The sequence below is a fragment of the Hesperophylax consimilis genome, chromosome 3, assembly GCF_061612785.1.
Source record: "Hesperophylax consimilis isolate HC1 chromosome 3, BYU_Hcon_1.0, whole genome shotgun sequence".
NCBI classification, from domain to species: Eukaryota; Metazoa; Arthropoda; class Insecta; order Trichoptera; family Limnephilidae; genus Hesperophylax; species Hesperophylax consimilis.
Window position 1 is genome coordinate 42,091,584 of NC_142838.1, and position 20,061 is coordinate 42,111,644.

Consider the following 20,061-nt stretch of genomic DNA (forward strand, 5'->3'; position numbering starts at 1 on the left):
TCATAAATCAATGGGAAAAACTCAAACTCACCATTAAAAATCGTCGTCCCGATCACAACCATTGGTTACAATCATGTTACAATGTATGAAAAGGCGTTGAAAGAATAATAATAAGAATATAAATTGAAGAATAATATATTGACACTGCACTGGGCTGAGTAGGTAAATATAGTACGTAGATACTTAATAAGATTAAGTAGGTACTTACTAACTTATTGACAAAATTATTCCGAGGCTTTCACTTGAAAGTGTCGAGCGGAGGTAGTTACCTACCTACTTGCCTGTTGCATTCCCGTTCGCTTGAAGAGCTTTCCTTTCTAGAGTGGACCCATAAAACGAAATAAAATAATATAGAAAGTACGGAATTTCAAATTTAGAAATTCCCATTCTAATGTCTGCTTTTATCATTTGGAAATGATAAAGTTTTTTGTAATAAATTTAGTATCTAAATACGTAGTATATTTTTTCGTAGCAAATCATGCAATATCGGAAACGTAATTCCATACTGTCTAATGTTATTCGATAAATTATATGTACCTAGTTAGTTTTTTACTTATTGTTGAATGAATCAAGGTGATTCATATCTCGGAATTGACCTTGTTATGAGTCATTCGAATTACACGAAGCCGGGGATCTCGCGCGTGGACGTCTGGTATATTCGCTCAGTCTGATCGCTGTTATTCAGAGAAACTATGTCGTTTCTGATAATTCGCACAAGTTCTCAAAATTATCCTATCGGTTAATCCTAAGTGAACATTGAAACATGTAAAGTTTCACGAGTGATAATAATAATAATAGATTTCATTTAAAAATAAACGAAAACATGATAAAAACAATGACGTCATTCATATTATTGAAGGTATTGTGATCTGGAATTTTATAAAATCAACATTTATTCTTTGATAAAGTGACGATATCGTTAACATTGCAAAATTTTTAATTTTTTCTTCGTTTAACTATGAGTCATTCGGTGAAAATATTTTGTTTTATAAACAGCGATCGCTTTGACTCCGGTGGTTGTCGATTGACAGAAGAAAACATGACAGAAAGAGACAGATACAAAAATGGCGTTTATTATGACACGGCCACGACACGCATGCCTAGTCTAGCGAAAAGTTTCAAATAGTTTTTTTTTGTTATTTTTCTCATTGAGCCATATTATTACAGTATTAATTTCTTTGTAGGTTCAATTGTTGAAGTTTTTCAAAATTAATTAGATTATTTCGAGCAGATATTTATGTGGTAAATGAAACTTTTAAAGTTGTCAAAATTCTTTTGTCATGTCACTGTGGTTAATTAGTTTTGGATGTTTATAATCTAAAGTGTTATAATTTAAAAGTTAACTTTGTTTGTAAACAACTAATATTATCTTATTTTGACGCCGTAAACATTTGTGCTAGTTTTACTTTTTAATCTTTTACTCTGTCATTTTTGATATTGAAAATGTTTGGAATTTGACATCGAATTGTTTCTTCTAGACGAATTCCTTCCTCCTTCGAATGAATCGAGACGATAATATGAACTGGTTTCATGGGAAGATTTCGAGGGACGAAGCCGAAAGCTTACTCAAAAAAGGTGACAGAATAATTTTTATAATACTTCCTAAATAATTAATTTGTCAACAACGAAGATTATAATTCGAACACAATAGGCAGAACTGGGCATGAACTGGGACTTGACAACTGTCACGTGATTCAATAAATTAAAGATCATCTCAACTTCTCTTTGTTGTTTAAATATTAGAATTCGTCACCGACTTGCGATAATCTGTATAATATTATGTTTTATGTGTGCAAAACTGTGTGTTATAAAAGTTTGTTATTTTGACAGAAAATGAAGATGGAGTGTTCCTCGTACGAGACAGCAACACATCTCTCGGAGATTATGTTCTATCTGTGTTACACGAGGTAAGAAAATTAGTTCACATTTCTATAAAGTAGAACTATTGTAACCACCTGAATCTGTCTGTAATATTCCTATTTTACACTGTACCCGCCCTTTTTTAATTCATAAAAAGGTAAATATTTACCTAACCTAATATATAAATATAATTTTATATTAGGCACAGATTATGGAAATTTAACTTCGTTTCAACTTAATTACTTCAAGAAACAACTATTTACGTTTTCGCATCTTTTACCATCTCGCACGACTTAAAGAGTTATTTCTTGTATTAATTAACTGGAAACCAAGGCCTATTTATATTTTTTTGCGTATTAAGCGTGCAGCGGAATTTGACAAGTTTATAGAATGAATAATTTTAAACTAAACGTTTGCGAAACATTCGTTTGAAGCTAAATATCCATAAATTACTTCATTTATCCAAACTAAGAACCTAGTAAGCTATTTTGTGCAAGCAAATAGTTGTTTTTTGTAGTAATCATTGAAACAAAGTGTAATTTCCATAATATGTGCCTAAAAGTGTGGCAGTTACGTAAATAATTACAAGTAAATATCTAAAATGTTTCTCTCCATTTATTTTATTGTTTGTAGAATTTTTTACTGAAAAAGTAACTAATTATCTTTTGAAATTCCGGTAGTTTATTTTTCCCACGGAATATTTTTTTGCGATGCCAACGGGGGGTACTGTGTACGAAAATAAATACTCTTCTATGGAAAAATATTTTTATATGGGAAAATAAACATTGGAATTTCTAAAAAAGTTATTTATTTTTTTACTTCTAGCATCATGTAGAATCACCACCCAAAGTTTGCGAACTTTGCCCCCAGACACCCTATATAAGCATTCCATAATAGAAACATAGATAATAGAAACAAATTGAGGTATGGCATTGGTAGCTTGCTGACTGTTGCAGAGCTATGACCAAACTACACTGACTATCAAAGCAGCGGAACTAATTTAGGTTATGCGTTTGGGTAGCTACAAAGGCAAGTCAGCGCTGTGCATAGATGCGATTTGCAGTAGTGTGGCCGAACAATAGTTCATGACCCATCTCCCTTGTTTCTATTATCTATAGGTTAAAGCAAATCTGATACTTAACTTAAGATGTAATATTTTACTTAACATAACCAATGCTATGAAAATTTGGATACTACAGCCCTTAGTATGTTTAAACCAATGATCAATCAATGTATATGAAGTTTAAAATTAACTCTTCAGGGAGAAGTGGTCCACTACCAGATAAGGCGGCATGGTGAGGACGCATTCTTTTCCATCGAGGAGCACACCACGGTTCACGGGCTGGACACGCTCATCCAGCACTACCAGGGCGACTCCAATGGGCTGGTCACCCGGCTGGCCGTGGTCTGCCCGGGCAAACCCCCGCCTCACAACTCACGGACGCACGGCCAGAGCAACCTACTGCATAGGTAATTATTAATACTCATCATCACAATGCTATATCCCAGGGTGGAATTTAGCCTTCTTCATAAATGTTCTCCATTGGCCGTAGTTCCTCGCCATTGTGCTCCTTTATTCCCGTTCAGATCCAATTCTCTTCCTTCAAATGGTTCATAACCCGTATGTTTCTCAATTAACTGTCGCAATACTATTACCTCCATTCTGGATTGTTTTCCTGTTAAAAAAAAACATGTTCTTACCCACTGTTTTTTTTAGAAAACTCCTAAAAGTCACCCTGTAATCTCCATTACGGATGTTTACAAATACATACGCCATTAACTTAATTATGTACAGTGATTCTCGATCGATCGCCAAATAATCGTTTTCCTACATTTGTCGTTTATTTCTTCCAGTCCTGAATTAATTTCATACAAAATTCACAAAAATAGATTTCATCGATCGTTCCTCTATGTATCGTTTTACCGCATTAATTGTTTTATCTTTTTACTGTGCAGAAAATCTTGAATAAACAGAAAGACACATTAACATTAAAGGCCGAGTCCTGCCACGGTGGTAAAGGGTCGAAACAAGGATCTCCATGTTGTTTTGCGTCAACAGTGGAACGTACACGTTTGGAAAAATGCTGACAATGTTATTTTGAAACAATATTTTGTTGTTCCCAGGGCCACAGAAGTTGGCAACTACACAGTGGTGTCTCAGATGCTGGATTGCGGATACCACAGCCGCGATGCCAAAAACCAGGACGGCCAGACCGCAGTGCACCTAGCCACGCGTTCTGGCAAAGACGACATACTGAGCAAGCTGATTCAGGCCGGTGCAAGTGTGAACTGTAGGGACACAGCTGGTTTTACACCCTTGCACGTAAGTTAAAGCTTTAAATTTTATTGCACAGACCACAGACATAGGAATTAATAGACGAGAAGATAATGGCGAGGGGTAAAATCAACTGTTGAAGAACGAAGGGAGTGAAGCTGAATGTGATTCGTCAATAAATCAATCTGACAGTAAATAGGCATCTCGCATTATAATATCACCATTTAGTTCTTAAAAGTAAAATCTGCTTTTGAATGAATAGACATTTTTACATGGGAGCGCAAATTACTCGCCACGTTATGAACAAATTTGCGAAGTCCAAATTCTGCAAAAAAATTCGGTTCTATTTTCAGAGTCGAATATTTCGTTTAAGTATTTAGTTAAGACACTTTTATAAATGTTCATAATTTACTTCCCAGCAACCAACCAGCTTTGTGTTTCGCGTCCAGACGTTTCTCGATGTGATAGTAACAACTGATTCATATTATACGATGTGAATATGCTTAAAATAAAGTAAAATAATGCTTATATATGGAATGTAATACGACAATTGGGTTTATTCTCTTTTTCACATCTATTTTTACAAGTTTTCATAGTACAAGTCAACATTTTGCCGTGTTATTTCGTAAAATGAACCGATGATGCCTCGACCATAGTTCGCACAAGAATGATGACGTCACGTTTTCAAATTTCACTTGAGGCCATATGCGAGCACAGCCGGCTCCAATGGAACCGGTATGGGGAGTGGGGATAATACGCTTTTAATCACTTAGGGCAGGTCTACTAATATTCATATGTCTATGGCACAGACTCAATCATGAAATGAAGAAAAATCACAGGTTTTTTATTATAATTGTATGATTTGTGAAGCTGAAAGCATTTATACAGGGTGTCGTTTATACGGGGTAAAGTGCATAACTTCGGGAGGTCTACACGATGGTAGATGTAAAAAATATAAATAACTTTTTTCGAAATTCTTCGCTCATTCGCTCTACATGCCCAAACCATCCAAGCGTCCCTTTTTTAATCATACTCATTACGCTTACATCAGCCTTGCACTCTTTGCGGATCTCCACATTCCTCACACGATCATACATGATTTTACCACACATACGCCTCAGGGATCTCATTTCAACAGCATTCAATCTACTTTCATCCTTTCTCTGCCAGTTCCATGCCTCACTTCCATACATCAGGGTAGGTACCAGAACTCCATAAGGAGGATATATGATGCAAATGCGAATGATAGCAGAAGTCGGGGACGCCTGAGGAAGACATGGCACGATCAAGTAAATCAGATACTCGAGTCGGGCCATGTCAAGAGTCAGAATAATAAAAGGGTATGTATGAATGTGAATGAGGCAAGAAGTGTGTGCCAAGACCGAGTTGTTTGGCTGTCCGTCCTCTCTGCCTACCCCTAAGGGGAAACGGCGTGATGGTTAGTTAGTTATATAGTTAGTTAGTTATACCACATCTAGAGTGGTAGATGTGAAGATGTGGTGTGATGGTTAATTAGTTAACCTCTCAGAAAAGGACTTTTATTTACTTTGTGTTCCTTTGCGAACTGTCAAAACGCGAAAATTTTTGTGTTATTCACGAGTTTTGTTAAAAGCTTCATAACTCACGTTTTGGGAAACGTAGCCTCATTCTAAAAAATGTTTTGGAAAGATAATGAAATTCACTATCGTATTGTTTTGTTATACGTAAATATTTGCGTTTCTAAATATACATTTTCTGAAAACGTCAAAAATATGTAAAAATCGCTGACCATTATTTCAAAGCTGTGAAAAATGTACTATTTTCTGAGTATCATAAAGAAATAACACTTTATATATTGAAGAAATATAATTAAAAACTATTAGTCACCTCAAAATATTAACCGCCCAAACTAAAATATTTTTAATAAATTATTTAAAAACGCAATAAATTATGAACGAACAAGATGACAAGTCCAATCGACTTAGATAATGCACCTCGAAATTCCATAGATATTCTTGAATGCAGACGCGTAGCGTTATTCATTATCGATACTCTGTTTTTTAAATCATTGCAATCCGTATACAAGTGATGGAAATAAATCGATTTTTGTAAAATCTCGCGCGTTTACGTGAAAAGACGTACTAATGTCTTGACCGCTATTATCATATTTACGTCTTTTGACGTTCTAATGTTCCGAGTGGTTAAGTAAATAATAATTTAAGGAAGAAAGGGGCAGGAAGAGATTAGTGTGGAATTATTATATTTATCTGTGAACTATAAATAACCAACAATGTCAAAAGTTTATCAAGAGTATCATGAATTAGGTAGGCGACACGCTCACCATACGCTACCAATGGTAATGTATTGCGAACGATATGCTGAAATAGGCCAAGCCACAAAATTATATTATATTAAACACTTAACTCCCGAATAAGAACTATCCTTTTATTCATTACCGAGATGTGTTCCTTTGCAATAATGCAGTGTGACGGGGATCAGCGTCCTCCAAGCACGCCTCACAATCCAAAACGACAAATAGTAGTCTTCAAATACATACTTATATTTGATCGTGTTCGAGATTCCCGTACCGGGACCCTAAGTGGTTAATTTAAAATTGTTTTTCTTTCTGTTCCAGTATGCCTGCCAATCTAACCTGCCGTCCACCGTGAAGGTGCTGGTCACGGAAGGCGGTGCCAATGTACAAATCCGCCACGCCCAAACCGGCCAAGTACCAATGCACGAGGCGGCCCTCAAGGGATACATTGATTGCATCAAGGTACGTAATAGTTCACTTTCAACCGCTTAGTATAAAATATTTATATCTTAAATATTTTGTCGAGAAATTTTTAAAATTATTATTTTCTGTGAAGATAGAGAAACAATAGCGCATTTTGCTTTTACGTCCTATTCGTCGCTATTAAATAAAAAAAGCATGTTACATCAGGTGACATCTATATAATATAGGTATATAAAAACACATGCGTATTCGAACGCAACGTTGTGTCAAAATTTCAAAGCAATCGGTGATGGAACTTTTGGAGATTTAAGATTTTGAACAAATGAACATTTTCATTTTTATTTATATAATTTATTTAATGAGCAGGCAGCATTCTGCTGATGCGTTTTTTTTTAATCTGATTTCATAATAAGTTTAAAAGTAGGTAATTCAGTTGTTTTAAATTTAAAAATAAGTTAATCCTTTATACATATACGTTGGTTTATATTAGTAGCATCGATGACGTCATGTTGTGGAAATTTGTTTACATGTTTACTACAGGGTTTTCCAATAAGAGGTGTTATTTTGAATAGCCCGCTATTTCGGTAGAAGTTACTTTTAAAGCTGTCATTTTTTGACATTTGACAAATAGAAACTACGCCATTAATAAAAATGGAATGATACCCGCTTCAACAACGTATTGAAATTATTAAAATTCACTTGAGTGATTCAAATGCAAATCATCTTGAGTGATGAGGCCCATTTCCACCTCGGTGGCTTCGTCAACAAGCAAAATTGTCGCATCTGGGGCTTGGAAAACCCAATATTTATTATTTTTTTGATAAATTAATGTTTTTAAGACAAGATTTTATTTATGCATAGCACAAAGGATAACAATTATTTTTATAAGCAATAATTGTTCGCCTGAAACACTCATCCACATTGAAAAAATCTCCTGATAAAAAATACATGACGCCAACGGGACTCGAACCCGTGTCCATTCGATTTCCGGTCGAAAGCTCTGACCACTGAGCTATGGAGGCTTATCTCTTACCTGCGAAATTATTCAATATATGACAAATTGTCTACATTGACAATTAAATGTAGACAATTTGTCTCAACGCCATCTAGTGAGAGAGTTAGCACTTACAATGCCTTTCTCATATAAAATAAAGTTGGTTGTTCTCAGGTGAAAAAAATGTAACAAGCAGTAATTGTTGAATGAAACACTAGCATATATTGAATAATTTCGCGGGTAAGAGATAAGCCTCCATAGCTCAGTGGTCAGAGCTTTCGACCGGAAATCGAATGGACACGGGTTCGAGTCCCGTTGGCGTCATGTATTTTTTATCAGGAGATTTTTTCAATGTGGATGAGTGTTTCAGGCGAACAATATTTATTGTTGAAAAGCCTCTCTATCCTCAATGCGTGACTGTTTGGTGCGGTTTATGGTCCGGCGGAGTCATTGGACCTTACTTTTTCGAAAATTAGGCTGGAGCAACAAATACGGTGAATGGATTGCGCTATCGAGAGATGATTAATGATTTTTTATGGCCGGAATTGGATGGTATTGATCTGGATAACGTTTACTTTCAACAAGACGGCGCTACGTGCCACACAAGCAACGAAACCAATGATCTTTTAATGGGAAAAGTTTCTTTGAATATCAAAATAACACCTCTTATTGGAAAACCCTGTACTATCTATTTGCAAAGAAGTGTTTCCTGTATGTTTCCACAGTGAGATGTTTTGTTCAAAAGATGTTTTGTTCTTTTTTTTTCCGTGTCCACAGTGTGGTGAAATTTCTTATATGCCTGGTCAACTATAATGTCCAGATAAAATTAAGTCTCAATCAAGTCACCCCTTTCTCTTCTTTCTCTTAACGTTGGTGATCTTAGTTCCTTAAGTCTATCTTCATATCGCCGGTCTTTCAAAGCTCTTGGTCTTTTTGTAAATTGTCTGTACATACTCTCTTTTGTGTGAGAAATTTCTGAGTCATTGTCAACTGTTTTCAGCTAGCAATATTAATGTCACCATGAGATATCTGTGACAATTGTTCAAAATTTGTAGTCCTTTATTCTTGTTTGCTGGCCAGATCTTAATAGCCAGGTACCTTCTTTCCAACCTTCCTCTTCCCCACTCTCTTAGCCTTAGACTATTCCCCAAATTGGGGATGCCACAGTCTCACTGGCTCCGGCAGTTGGAAATTTTGCTTATGTTTTCTTGACTTCTTCCTTAATTCCTGCACTCTATTACACATCTCTCACAAACCGTCTTTGTTAACTTTTTAATAATATCAAATAATGTTTGATAGGTCCTCCTTGACCTCTGCGCCCCTGCTAACCCTCGGACAGTGAACAATGAAACTCCAGCTGACTTGGCCAAGCAAGAGGGGCATATGGAGTGCTACGAACTTCTGAGTAAGAACACATATTATCATTATTATCAATACTGTGAGCTGCATGTCCAATAGAAGATCTACGATAACCTCCGTTTGTAGATAAGGATGCCGTATTAGGTGAGAGCCAGAAAATATTGGAGCTCCTGCAGTTTCGTCTCGTTACAATAACTTATTTACTTCTACCATCATGCAGAATCATCTCCCGAAGTTAGTACACTTTACCCCCGGCCACCCTGTATTACAGAGAACATAACAAATTTAGTATACATAAAGTAACAGTACAAGTTCGGTAAAAAAGAAAAACAATTATATGTGTATAAACAAGTAGTAGCAATAAAAAATTTGAATGATTAATTAAATAACAAGTTTATGTTGAAGATTTTTAATTCTGAAGACAATTTCAAATGAACTTGCAAGATGCAAGAGGTGACACTATTGTGTTATGTTACGTTGGTACATGGTAGGTTGGTCGATGGTAGATAACTAGGTAGATTTAACCAGATAACATAAAAAAGAAATTTCTTCACTCATTCGAATGAGGATCGGACATTGTTCCGTTCCTTCCCACCTTTTTAAAATTCACGTCGTTGACTCCCCAGATTGTACATTCTGTGGTTTAGAAGTGGGAACTTTAGATCACATATTTTTTGGCTGTCCCTCTCCAAACAAATATCCTCTCTTCTATCGAGCCTTATCTAAAATTGCCTCCCCTCCATTCAACATCTCATCTCTTCTAAGTCTGAACTCGACTCCAATTTTCATTATAATTTTGAAATTTGCCTATTTAAATAAAATTAATACCTAAATTCACATTTCATTTCTCCATAATTTTAAATGATGGCCAAGAACACCCTTGAAGGGTGAAAGCCAGAAATAATGGAAAAAAAAACCATATAATACAGCTGCTATTAGTGATATCGCATATAGACTCGCCACCTAATGCATATTTGTATCGATTCATTATAATTTCGGAGCTAATATACCTGTCATTTCCAGAAAACTACTCCCCACAAATACCAAAGACAACACGCGCCCAGTGGTACCACGGCACCCTGAACCGGGAGGAGGCTGTCAACTTGCTCATGGACTTCTGCAAGAAGCACTCCATCACGTCCACCGATGGGACGTTCCTCGTGCGCTACAGTGACCGGAACACAGGCGCATATGTGCTGACAATGCTCTGCGAAAATGTGCCTTATAATTTTATAATAAGAAAGGAGGTAATAATTTTCACTACTCCTTTGTCCACTTGCAAACTTATCCATGTCAATCTGTACACATACCTTTACCTTACTCTAATCTAACCTAACCCAACCCAACTATTTCTATATCTAAATAGTTACCTCTAATCTGTCTTTTTCCTCAAATAGTGTATTTCTTTAGTACCCATTCGTGATGAGTGGTTCATGAGCGAGCCGCACAATGGAGCTAGCTCTTTTTGATAAGCAGTATTTTTATGACTCACGGCTCAATTGAATGGTTACTCTTTTGTATCAGAAAATATTTTAGATAAATAGTGCCATTAAAATTATCCAAGTGTTAACACATTTCGGCCGGGAAAGGTAGTTCTACCCGTTCGGTCGATTGATGCTTAAGGCCGGGAAGGATAGTTCCACCTTTTGCGCAGGCCTCATTTCAATGGCAGAAAAAATGGAATTATTCAATGTTCTTACATGAATATTAGATACCAATCTCTTTGTAAAGGTCCCAACTATATGTACATAATTATCGAATCGTAATGCAAGTCTTTTTTTAAATTTATTTTCGTGCCTTTCGTTTACATCGGTATTTCAACAAAAGGATTGTATATTATTTGTTAGTGAAATAATTCAATTCCTGGAATGAGGATTTTTATGACCGTGAAACCCGATTCTAATCTCTTTCTCCGTTATGCACCCACTCAACTGCTATGTGCGTATTTAAAGAAGGCAGGTATGAGCAAATACCGATAGGCCCACCGTAATAAACATATTACAAAGTTAATTGAGTTGCATTTCAAATAATATTCGATTTTCGTTTTGTACTTTTATAGCTTGGGTATGCCGAGTTACTATGTAGAAATTTGTATTATAATATTTTAATTACTTTCGAAGATATAGCAATTTAAAACAAATTAAAGAATTTCGCCCGGACTCAGCATAGCGCCAGTGCAAAAAATACCCGGCCGAAATGTGTTAATTGTTATTACATACTCGGAGATGTGAACTGCTTCTGACAGAACGACATCTGGACTTAGACATATGTACCTACACCTACGAGTCTTACGATCATTTTTGTGCTTACGCTGGGAGCTAAGAGCCGTATCGGGTGAGCACAGTATTCTCATTGCTCATACGCCCTGAACTCACGGCTCCCGTTCAATTTGAGTCGACTCTAAGCCCTATGAAAATATTAAGTCGGTACCGTGGCTCCCGCTCTTAATAAAATGAGTCATGACCCATCGCTAGTATCTATACATTAAAATGTATATTTTATTTATTTATTTAACATACAATAGTACAAATGTACACTGGTTACATATATGCTAAGGGAAGTCTTATTTTATTTTTTCTTCTTGTAGAGTGAATATGTTTGTGTGATGTTTATTGTGTTTAGCACAAATTTTGAATTTTGTTGGTTGTAAAACAATTTAATATATGGGAGATCAATATTTTATAATTGGTGATTGTCTTTATATATTTCCAGGAGAATCAATTGTTTATTGATGACGGGCCATACCTGGACTCTCTGGAGCATCTGATAGACCACTACAGCGTCATGTCGGACGGCCTGCCCACTTGCCTGCAGATGCCCGTGCCTCCTCCGCCCAAACCCGCACTCCCTGAAGTAAGAACTTAACCTCAAATTGTTCATAGGGTAGAAAATTATACGACGACAGCTTGACCGTTATGTTTGACGACTGATTTTGCTTTCACAATTTCATCAAAAGCGGAAACAGGTTGAGAATCGTTGTTTGATAGGAATCGTTCAAATGTCAATAACTCAAAATGGCTGTGTTGCAATGGCCAACCTAACTTAAAATCAAATACGTAGAAGGCTGTCCTCAGTTGGACTTGCAGCTAGCTGAATAGTAGCTGTTTGAACTCAACTGTTTTGTATTTCGTCTATCTACATATGTAAATTTTTTTTTTGTGAAAATGCGGACTTTCTCACATATTGTCAATATTATGGAGAAACTGCCTGAAGAAAGTTCGAAAAAAAAATTGTCATTGAAAAACTTATTTCTTGGACGTGAGACCTAAAACTAGTTGTAATAATGCATAATTTTTGTTTCTTTCCAGTTCTCCACAATGCCTCGTACAAAAAAAACATCTCCACATCGAACAAAGAAAACCCTCACCGCCTCCCTCAAACACAGCAAATCCCCGCGCAAAGGTTCTCTCCCGGTCGGAGAACCCAGTCCCCCGCCTGTCCCTCCACTCCCCGCGGACAATAAATCCATCGACCTCCTCACGAGAAACCTTTCCTTCTCCACCGACTTTATCACCGATCCGACCATCAAATCTAACCTCTCTAATATCAATAACAATCTCTCGTTAAGTCCCGTATCTTTATCTAACCAACAAATCGACAAGAACAAGAATGCAACGAATAACAATGTTATAACTAAGAAAGATGTGCTGTCTAGTCCGGCCTCTAAACTGAATCTCCTCGGTTCTTCGACCCTGAGTCTAAGTCTGCCTCCTAACACAAGTGAAATGAACTTGAGCCTAGAGACTTATGACTGTCCGAAGAACGCCAGAACATCTGATGAATTACCGCCTGAAAAATACAGCGAAATTTCTATTGATGCAACGGGACAATTGTCAACTACTCAAGGTAAATATAGTTAAACCCACACATTTATGGTCCCCACAGAAGGAGTTTTCATTCTGAATTTTTTTCTAGAACCAAATTAGAAAATATTCTTGCCACAAAAGTTGTGCTGTCTGAGGCCTAAGTCACTAATTTTTTATGCGCATTACCGTGACACTTTTATGTAACTCTTAATGTTGTACAATATTTGATTCCTACAATGGCAAGATACCATCTTGTTTAATTAGTTGGTTGAGCTTACCCTAAGTGTCTGATTCAGGTGTCGCAGGTTTTATCCTCTGCCTAGTCAAGTCCTCCATCATTGCACAAGCAATATTTTCGCCTTATTATATGGTAGTATATAATATCATTAATATTTTAAACTATTTCAGATTTCATTCTGAGTAGTCAGCTGGCGATGGGCTCCGTGTTGGGCGAGGGGGAGTTTGGCTCGGTGCTCCACGGCACCTACACCCCGCCCTCTTCAGCCCCCATCCCCGTGGCCATCAAGACCCTGCACTTGATGCACGTGGAGACCAACAGTCAGGAGTTCCTGCGGGAGGCCAAGGTCATGATGGGGCTGAACCACCCATGCATCGTGCGGCTCATTGGCATCTGCAAGGTGACCATGCAACACATTAAATAAACGTCATTAACTGAGCATTCCGGAGTCCTGTTTTAACTCAGCCGTTTGGCATTTCATCTGTTTGAAAATTTGTGTGTGTTCCGTTTCCGGTTCAAGATGGTGGCCTTGTTGGATGCTACCGTTTTATCCTGCCAGAGTATCAGAAATGGTATTAGGCATGTTTAGTGACAAGATCTGATTTTAGGTATTTCCCGATCTTCCTCTTTCTCATCTTCTTCCTTATCCCAATTCTTTCCACCTTACAACATACTCAAAATTGGTGATGAAATAGTCCCGGTACTTTTGCGATACTAATGATATATAATATTTTTTTCAAAAATTACTCCATTCAATTTCACCATTTTGTTTGCTCAATGCTAATAGACATAAAACCACCTTGGGTTCAATTTGATAGTTCAACACATAGCGGAGGTTAATCCATACAGTTTGATTTAAGTGCACCACTTGTAATGCTTTGTTTTAATGTAACCCTGTAGTAAAACAATCCATTAATATAATTTCAGATTTAAAATGATTATAATTTATTACTTAAAACTCAGGGCATGTCTAATCTCCAATTAAGCCACTAAAATTAATTTATAATTTATCTGGGTAGGAAAAGTGATTAAGTTGAATTTGTGTTTAATCTTAAGGAAATGGACACCAGTTCTAAAATGATAAGTAAGAACTAATTTAAAAGCAGTAGAATTTGATTATTGCTAAAACGTGCTGATTATTAAATGGATCCTATGAGTTGAATTTCCATTCGCCATCCTGCGAGAAATCCCGTTTCGTCACATGTCTAACGCACTCTCGAGTCTCCGTGTAACATGCTCTAAGTTACAAAAGTCTCTTCTTCACGAGTAGCTAGAAACATATAGTACCCAACTGTGCTCCTTACAATGTATTGGATCATTTAGTATCATCACTTAGTGGAAATTACACTCAGTTGAAGTTGTGCATTTGAATCAAATTTTAACTTAGCGGTTGCTCAGTTTGTTTTGCTAAACACAAAAAGCTTCCTTCATTCCTATTGCTACTGTCTCAAAGCTATACATATTGGGTTGATACCAACGAATCTAAATGATTATCTTTTTGTTCCGTTCCAGTCTCCGGCCCTAGCCATGGTCCAAGAGCTAGCTCCGCTGGGCTCGCTACTGAACTTCCTACTGCAAAACCCAGAGCAGGCCAGCCCCGTGTACGAGCTGAAGCTGTGGGCGAGTCAGGTGGCCAGCGGGATGAGTTACCTCGAGGGACGGAGGTTCGTGCATCGGGACCTGGCCACCAGGAACATCCTGCTGGCTGACAGGTACAGAAATAATTTTTTGCTTGTTTGCAGTACACAGTTCTTTTGTTTTAAGCAATGAATGTGCAATGAATGTTACATGACAACTAATCATCATTATCTTCTGCAGGCACCAGGCAAAGATCAGCGACTTTGGGCTGTCGCGTGCGCTCTCCACGGACAGCTCTTACTACAAGGCATCGCAGGGAGGGAAGTGGCCCATCAAGTGGTACGCACCCGAGTCCTACAATTTCGGCTCCTTCTCGCACAAGAGCGACGTTTGGAGTTTCGGCGTCACACTGTGGGAGATGTACTCTTACGGAATGCAGCCGTATGGGGACAAAAGAGGGGTCGATGTGAGTGCTGAAACTCTGTCAATTATTTATATAGTGTATAATATCACCTCAAGGGCAATTCACCTAAGAGTCTATCTATCTAGTCATCACGCCGCTTCTCCGAAAGGGTCAGCAGAGAAGATGGACCGTCGCACATTTCTTGTTTTATTCTTATTCGTACATCGTCTTGTACATACTCTTCTTTTATTCTAACTCTTGACTTAGCTCGACTTAAATATTTGATTTACCCTGCCTTCTTCTGTCGTCATCCTTACATTCTTCTTTGTTATTCTGTTTCACATGTCGAAACCATCTAAGCATTCCTTTCTTAATCTTTTTCATTACTCTTTATTCAATCTTGCATTGTTTCCGGATCTCCACATTTGTAACGCGGTTAAACATTGTGTTTGGATCTTGAATCCCATTTTTACTGCATTTGGTCTAATTTCATCCTTCCTCTGCCAATTCCATGCCTCACGGAAGGAACGGTTGTTCGGAAATAATAATAATAACATGGAATTTATATAGCGCGATTTAGTGTCATTTCACTTCAAGTGTGCTTAACTATAACAAACTTAAAATTGGTAATTTAGTATTAGTGGTCATGTTCTTAAAATTATTCCTACAGTGTGCCTTACCCAATACAGATCTAATATTAAAACACTAAATATACTGTTTATACAAAGTGATGAAAAAACAATAACAGCAGAACAGGACAAAACAAGAATATTAAAACTAAAAACATAATATAAAACAGGAGGCAGTTTGAGTATCTTCTGAGCAGAAATGTTATAAGGTACAAGGAGGAAGTTTTAGAATATGGCTTATTATAAAATATCGAAAAGAAGTTAAGATTTACGAATGGTAAGATTTTTTAAATAATTTTGTTTTTAAAGCCCATTTAAATTCAGCCAAATTATGGAGATTAGTAAGAGCTGAGGGAAGTCTATTCCAGATGAGCGGGCCTGTTACACTAAAAGAACGATCATAGTAAACGGCTCGATTTGACCTAGAAAGTTCGATTAGACGATTACTAACATCTTGCATCTTTGACGGCCGGCATAGTCCAGTGGTAACGCATTGGACTGCCATTCCGAAGGTCGCGGGTTCGAACCCGGCGTGCGCAAATAAATTTTATTTGATTAATTTGTGTTATTTCACAATTAATTAATTAAAATAATATACATTATATTTGCGGCACGTTCCAGAGTGGAAGATACTACCAGTATCGCCCTGGTGTAAGACCACCATTCAGAATTGAAACGTTGCTCCAAATGGCTCTAGCCGTGTTTAGTGACTAGATCTGAATAGCCAGGTACTTCCCCACCTTACTCTTTCCCTTCCCCACTTACCTTCAGCCTCACAACATCTCCCAATTGGGGATGCCATAGTGTCACTGGCTCCAGACGGGAGCAGTTGGGACTCTTGTGAGATATTCACTATAAAAAAAAATAAAAAAATCTAGATCTGCTGACCTTAGAGTAAGCTGTCTATTGCTTAAGTTTTGTCAGAAGCATAGTTCCGATATATAGGCTGGCGCCATTCCTTGCAATGCTTTGAAGGTCATTAAGCAGATCTTAAACTCTATTCTTTCAGGGCATGGAAGCCAGTGACTTTGTGACAGGTAGTGACTTTGCTCCATCAGAGGGAAGGCATCTCCGGAAACCGATCAGCATTAGTTATATTGTTTCATTTAATAAATAATCAAAATTGTAATTCCAGGCAATAGAGATGATAGAGAGAGGCGAGCGTCTAGAGCGCCCGGTAGACTGCCCCGAGGAAGTGTTCTCCGTGATGCGGGACTGCTGGGCCTACGACCCGCAAGAGCGGCCCAGCTTCGCCCAGCTGCTGGAGATCTTCTCCTCACACCCCGAGTACATGAACATCAGCGAGCTGGTGATCAAGGATGACAAATGACCTGATTACCGTACAAATTGTTTTATAAAATGTTCAAATTTAATCTGTAAATAAATATAGTCATGTAGATATCTTTCTTTTTAGAGATGTTTCTGTTTCTCACTAAAAGTTTATAGAAGTTTGGTAAAAATATAGTTCATAATTTATGTGTTAGAAGGCTGAGCTCTATACAATATTCGTAAGGATTGTTCAAATTATACAGTAGAACCCCGATAATAAATAAATTAAAAATGTAATTCAAAATTTTTGCCAAAAACAAATATCCGGAAAAAATATTTCAGACAAAACTGTGTTTTTAAACAAAAAATTTTTCTGTAAACGAATTTCCTGACGCAGCAATTGACTGTGAAATTTCGATTTACGCGAAACTGAATTGTATTTCACTAATTTACTTTGAATAATTAAAGGTCCGGCTGTGACAGCTGCGTAATTTTGATTTACGCGGAAATATATCATATTTTTACGAATTTACTTTGAATATTTGAATGTAAAGGGCTGCGAAAATTTGAAATAATAATAATGTGGAAATTCAATTTACGCAGGAATAAGTCATATTAATACGAATTTACTTCGAAGAACCTATCCGAATTTGAAGGGGCAACTGAGGAACTCGCTTTTAGGCAATTTTTTATATTTTATTACATGGGAATATGTTAATCCGAAATTCGGTTTTTATGTTCTGTGGATTTCAAATTAACGAGGTTCTACTGTATATATATTCTTTTTTTAACAGTTACATACGCAGATTAAGGTTTGTAGACAACTTCATTGTCATAATTTACATTAAAGGTGTATTTAAAAATCACCTTGAATTAAAACTACAAATAGTTCAGTGTAAGTTTTGTTTTATTTTTTGTATTAAAACTAGATTTTTTTCTATTAACGAAAGATCAAAGTTTAAATGCCATTGTTTTCGACATCTTTATATTATGCCCAACTACAGAATTATGTTTTATCTTATATACATCCTACAATTTATTGGCATAATAAAAATATGTGCATGTAGTGTTAGCAGTATTTTTTTATAAAATTTTCAAGGCGAGGTCTATTCTCCCGTCATTACTAAAACACTGTATTTTTACTTACGACAGCAGTATGTCTTCCATAAAGAAACTATAGTGGGTTTTACACATACATTTCGAAACAGGTGTGCCGCTCTACCCCTGCGCAGAAAATTACCACAATGGACTGCGCTGCTAACTGTTAGTTTGCTTTAGCGGACTATACTTTTGAACGCAGCGGCCTGGAGTGGCGCATGGCACGCTTGTTCCGAACCTTATGTGAGGGAGATCCTTATGTTTGCATTTTTTTTGTCTTCAATACTTTTTATACAGAAAGTATGTTTTCGTTTTTACCATCTATGCCTTTAATAAAAAAACTATGTTTGCATTTTATGACAGATGGTTCCCCAAATGACCACAAGCGAACAGCATTTGATTATTTAACTTAAGTTTCAACATAATAACTTATTTTTCCTTATTTTTGTTTAATATTTGCTTAAATAATTTTGTCTAGTATAATCCTGATTTAAAAACTTTAAACGCCGGCATTATGTGTTTTGCCTGATATCTTCGAAATGATTTTTATTAATTCAATACATTTTGCACCCAAAATGATGTGATAATATCATAGAATGAAGAAACTAAAAGTGCCTTCCATACAAATTTGAATGGAAACAAATGTTGCAATTAGCCCATTTGCCCAGCGCTCAGTTACTTAGACTCGCTTGACATTGTAGATTTTCATCCCATTTGAATATCGTAATCATGATGAAACACAGTTTTGTATTCAAAATTTAAGGCCAGATTGGACAAATATTTGGATCATGAAACACGTCCTCAAGGCATTTCTTATGTTCTTTATTCTATGTGTATATGTATCGATAACAAGAATTCAAATTCAACAGTTTTACGCTGTCATTTTCATTGTGCAACGACTAATATGCTTTTATCGTGGGAAGTAGTTTTAAACCTGGATTAAGCGATAGTGTAAGGTTATCTCTTGTTTTCGCATGTTAAAAACTGAGCCTAAGTGAGAATATGCACTATTGTACATAAAAGTGTTGCATTTAAAATTGTTTTACATTGTACATAGTGACTGGTATTTAATGTGAAACATTGGAAGTTTTTAAAGATGAGACAAAGTTAATATGAACATTCTGTCAATTCAGTTGTTTCTAACTCCCTTCTCATTCGATGACCATCAAGTTGACGACCGACGCCTTTCTGATGTTAAATATTGATTCTCGATTCGTTTCAGCTTTTGATCAAATTGTATTCAGTTATCAAGCATAACGGACAAATTAATATACATGGTTGTCAACTGATCAAAATCTGAAATGAACCGAGAATCGGCGTTTACCAGGGACAATTCAAATGTCAAACTGCACAAGAGTCGAAGAGAGATAGGAAAGAGGAAGGTGGAGAAATACCCGACTATTCAGATCTGGCCACTGAACAATCAACATTTCAATTCTGAACGATGCGTCTTCAACCAAGGCATTACTGAGAGTATCTTACACTCTGGAAAGTGCCGCAAATACACTACATATATACAATTTTAAATGAGTAATTTGTGAAATAACACAAATTAATTAAATAAAATTTATTTGCGTACGCCGGGATTTGAACCCATGACCTCCAGCTTGCTAGTTGAGAGCCCTACCCCTCATAAATCTATTTATCTAATATCAACACGATAACTCTTGTACAATATTTTATATCATGTACCAGTCACCATGTAAAAACTTATGTGCTAATTGTTGCCAATAATTGAGTTTTATGCATATATTAAATTTACATAATTATGTAAAATCATAAAATTTTATGACAACATAAACGTATTACGCTAAACTGAATATTATCAAGCAGTTA

The 20,061-nt window shown here is 36.5% G+C and overlaps 1 protein-coding gene across 2 annotated transcripts; it reads left to right on the forward strand.

The window, feature by feature from the left end:
• The first annotated feature begins 640 nt into the window (after window positions 1-640).
• Window positions 641-20,002, forward strand: Shark (SH2 ankyrin repeat kinase). Of its 2 annotated transcripts, none has more exons than XM_089651155.1 (14): window positions 641-859; window positions 1,479-1,575; window positions 1,831-1,907; window positions 3,122-3,330; window positions 3,985-4,183; window positions 6,750-6,890; window positions 9,145-9,250; window positions 10,228-10,451; window positions 11,917-12,057; window positions 12,513-13,050; window positions 13,419-13,648; window positions 14,761-14,960; window positions 15,067-15,292; window positions 16,994-20,002. In XM_089651155.1, the coding sequence occupies exons 1-14, from the start codon at window positions 824-826 to the stop codon at window positions 17,186-17,188; spliced, it is 2,619 nt and encodes an 872-aa protein (XP_089507281.1). In that variant the 5' UTR covers window positions 641-823; the 3' UTR covers window positions 17,189-20,002. The 2 variants fall into 2 exon arrangements, with proteins under 2 accessions (XP_089507281.1, XP_089507282.1); XM_089651156.1 differs by lacking the exon at window positions 641-859 and adding an exon at window positions 1,078-1,242.
• Window positions 20,003-20,061: the final 59 nt, after the last annotated feature.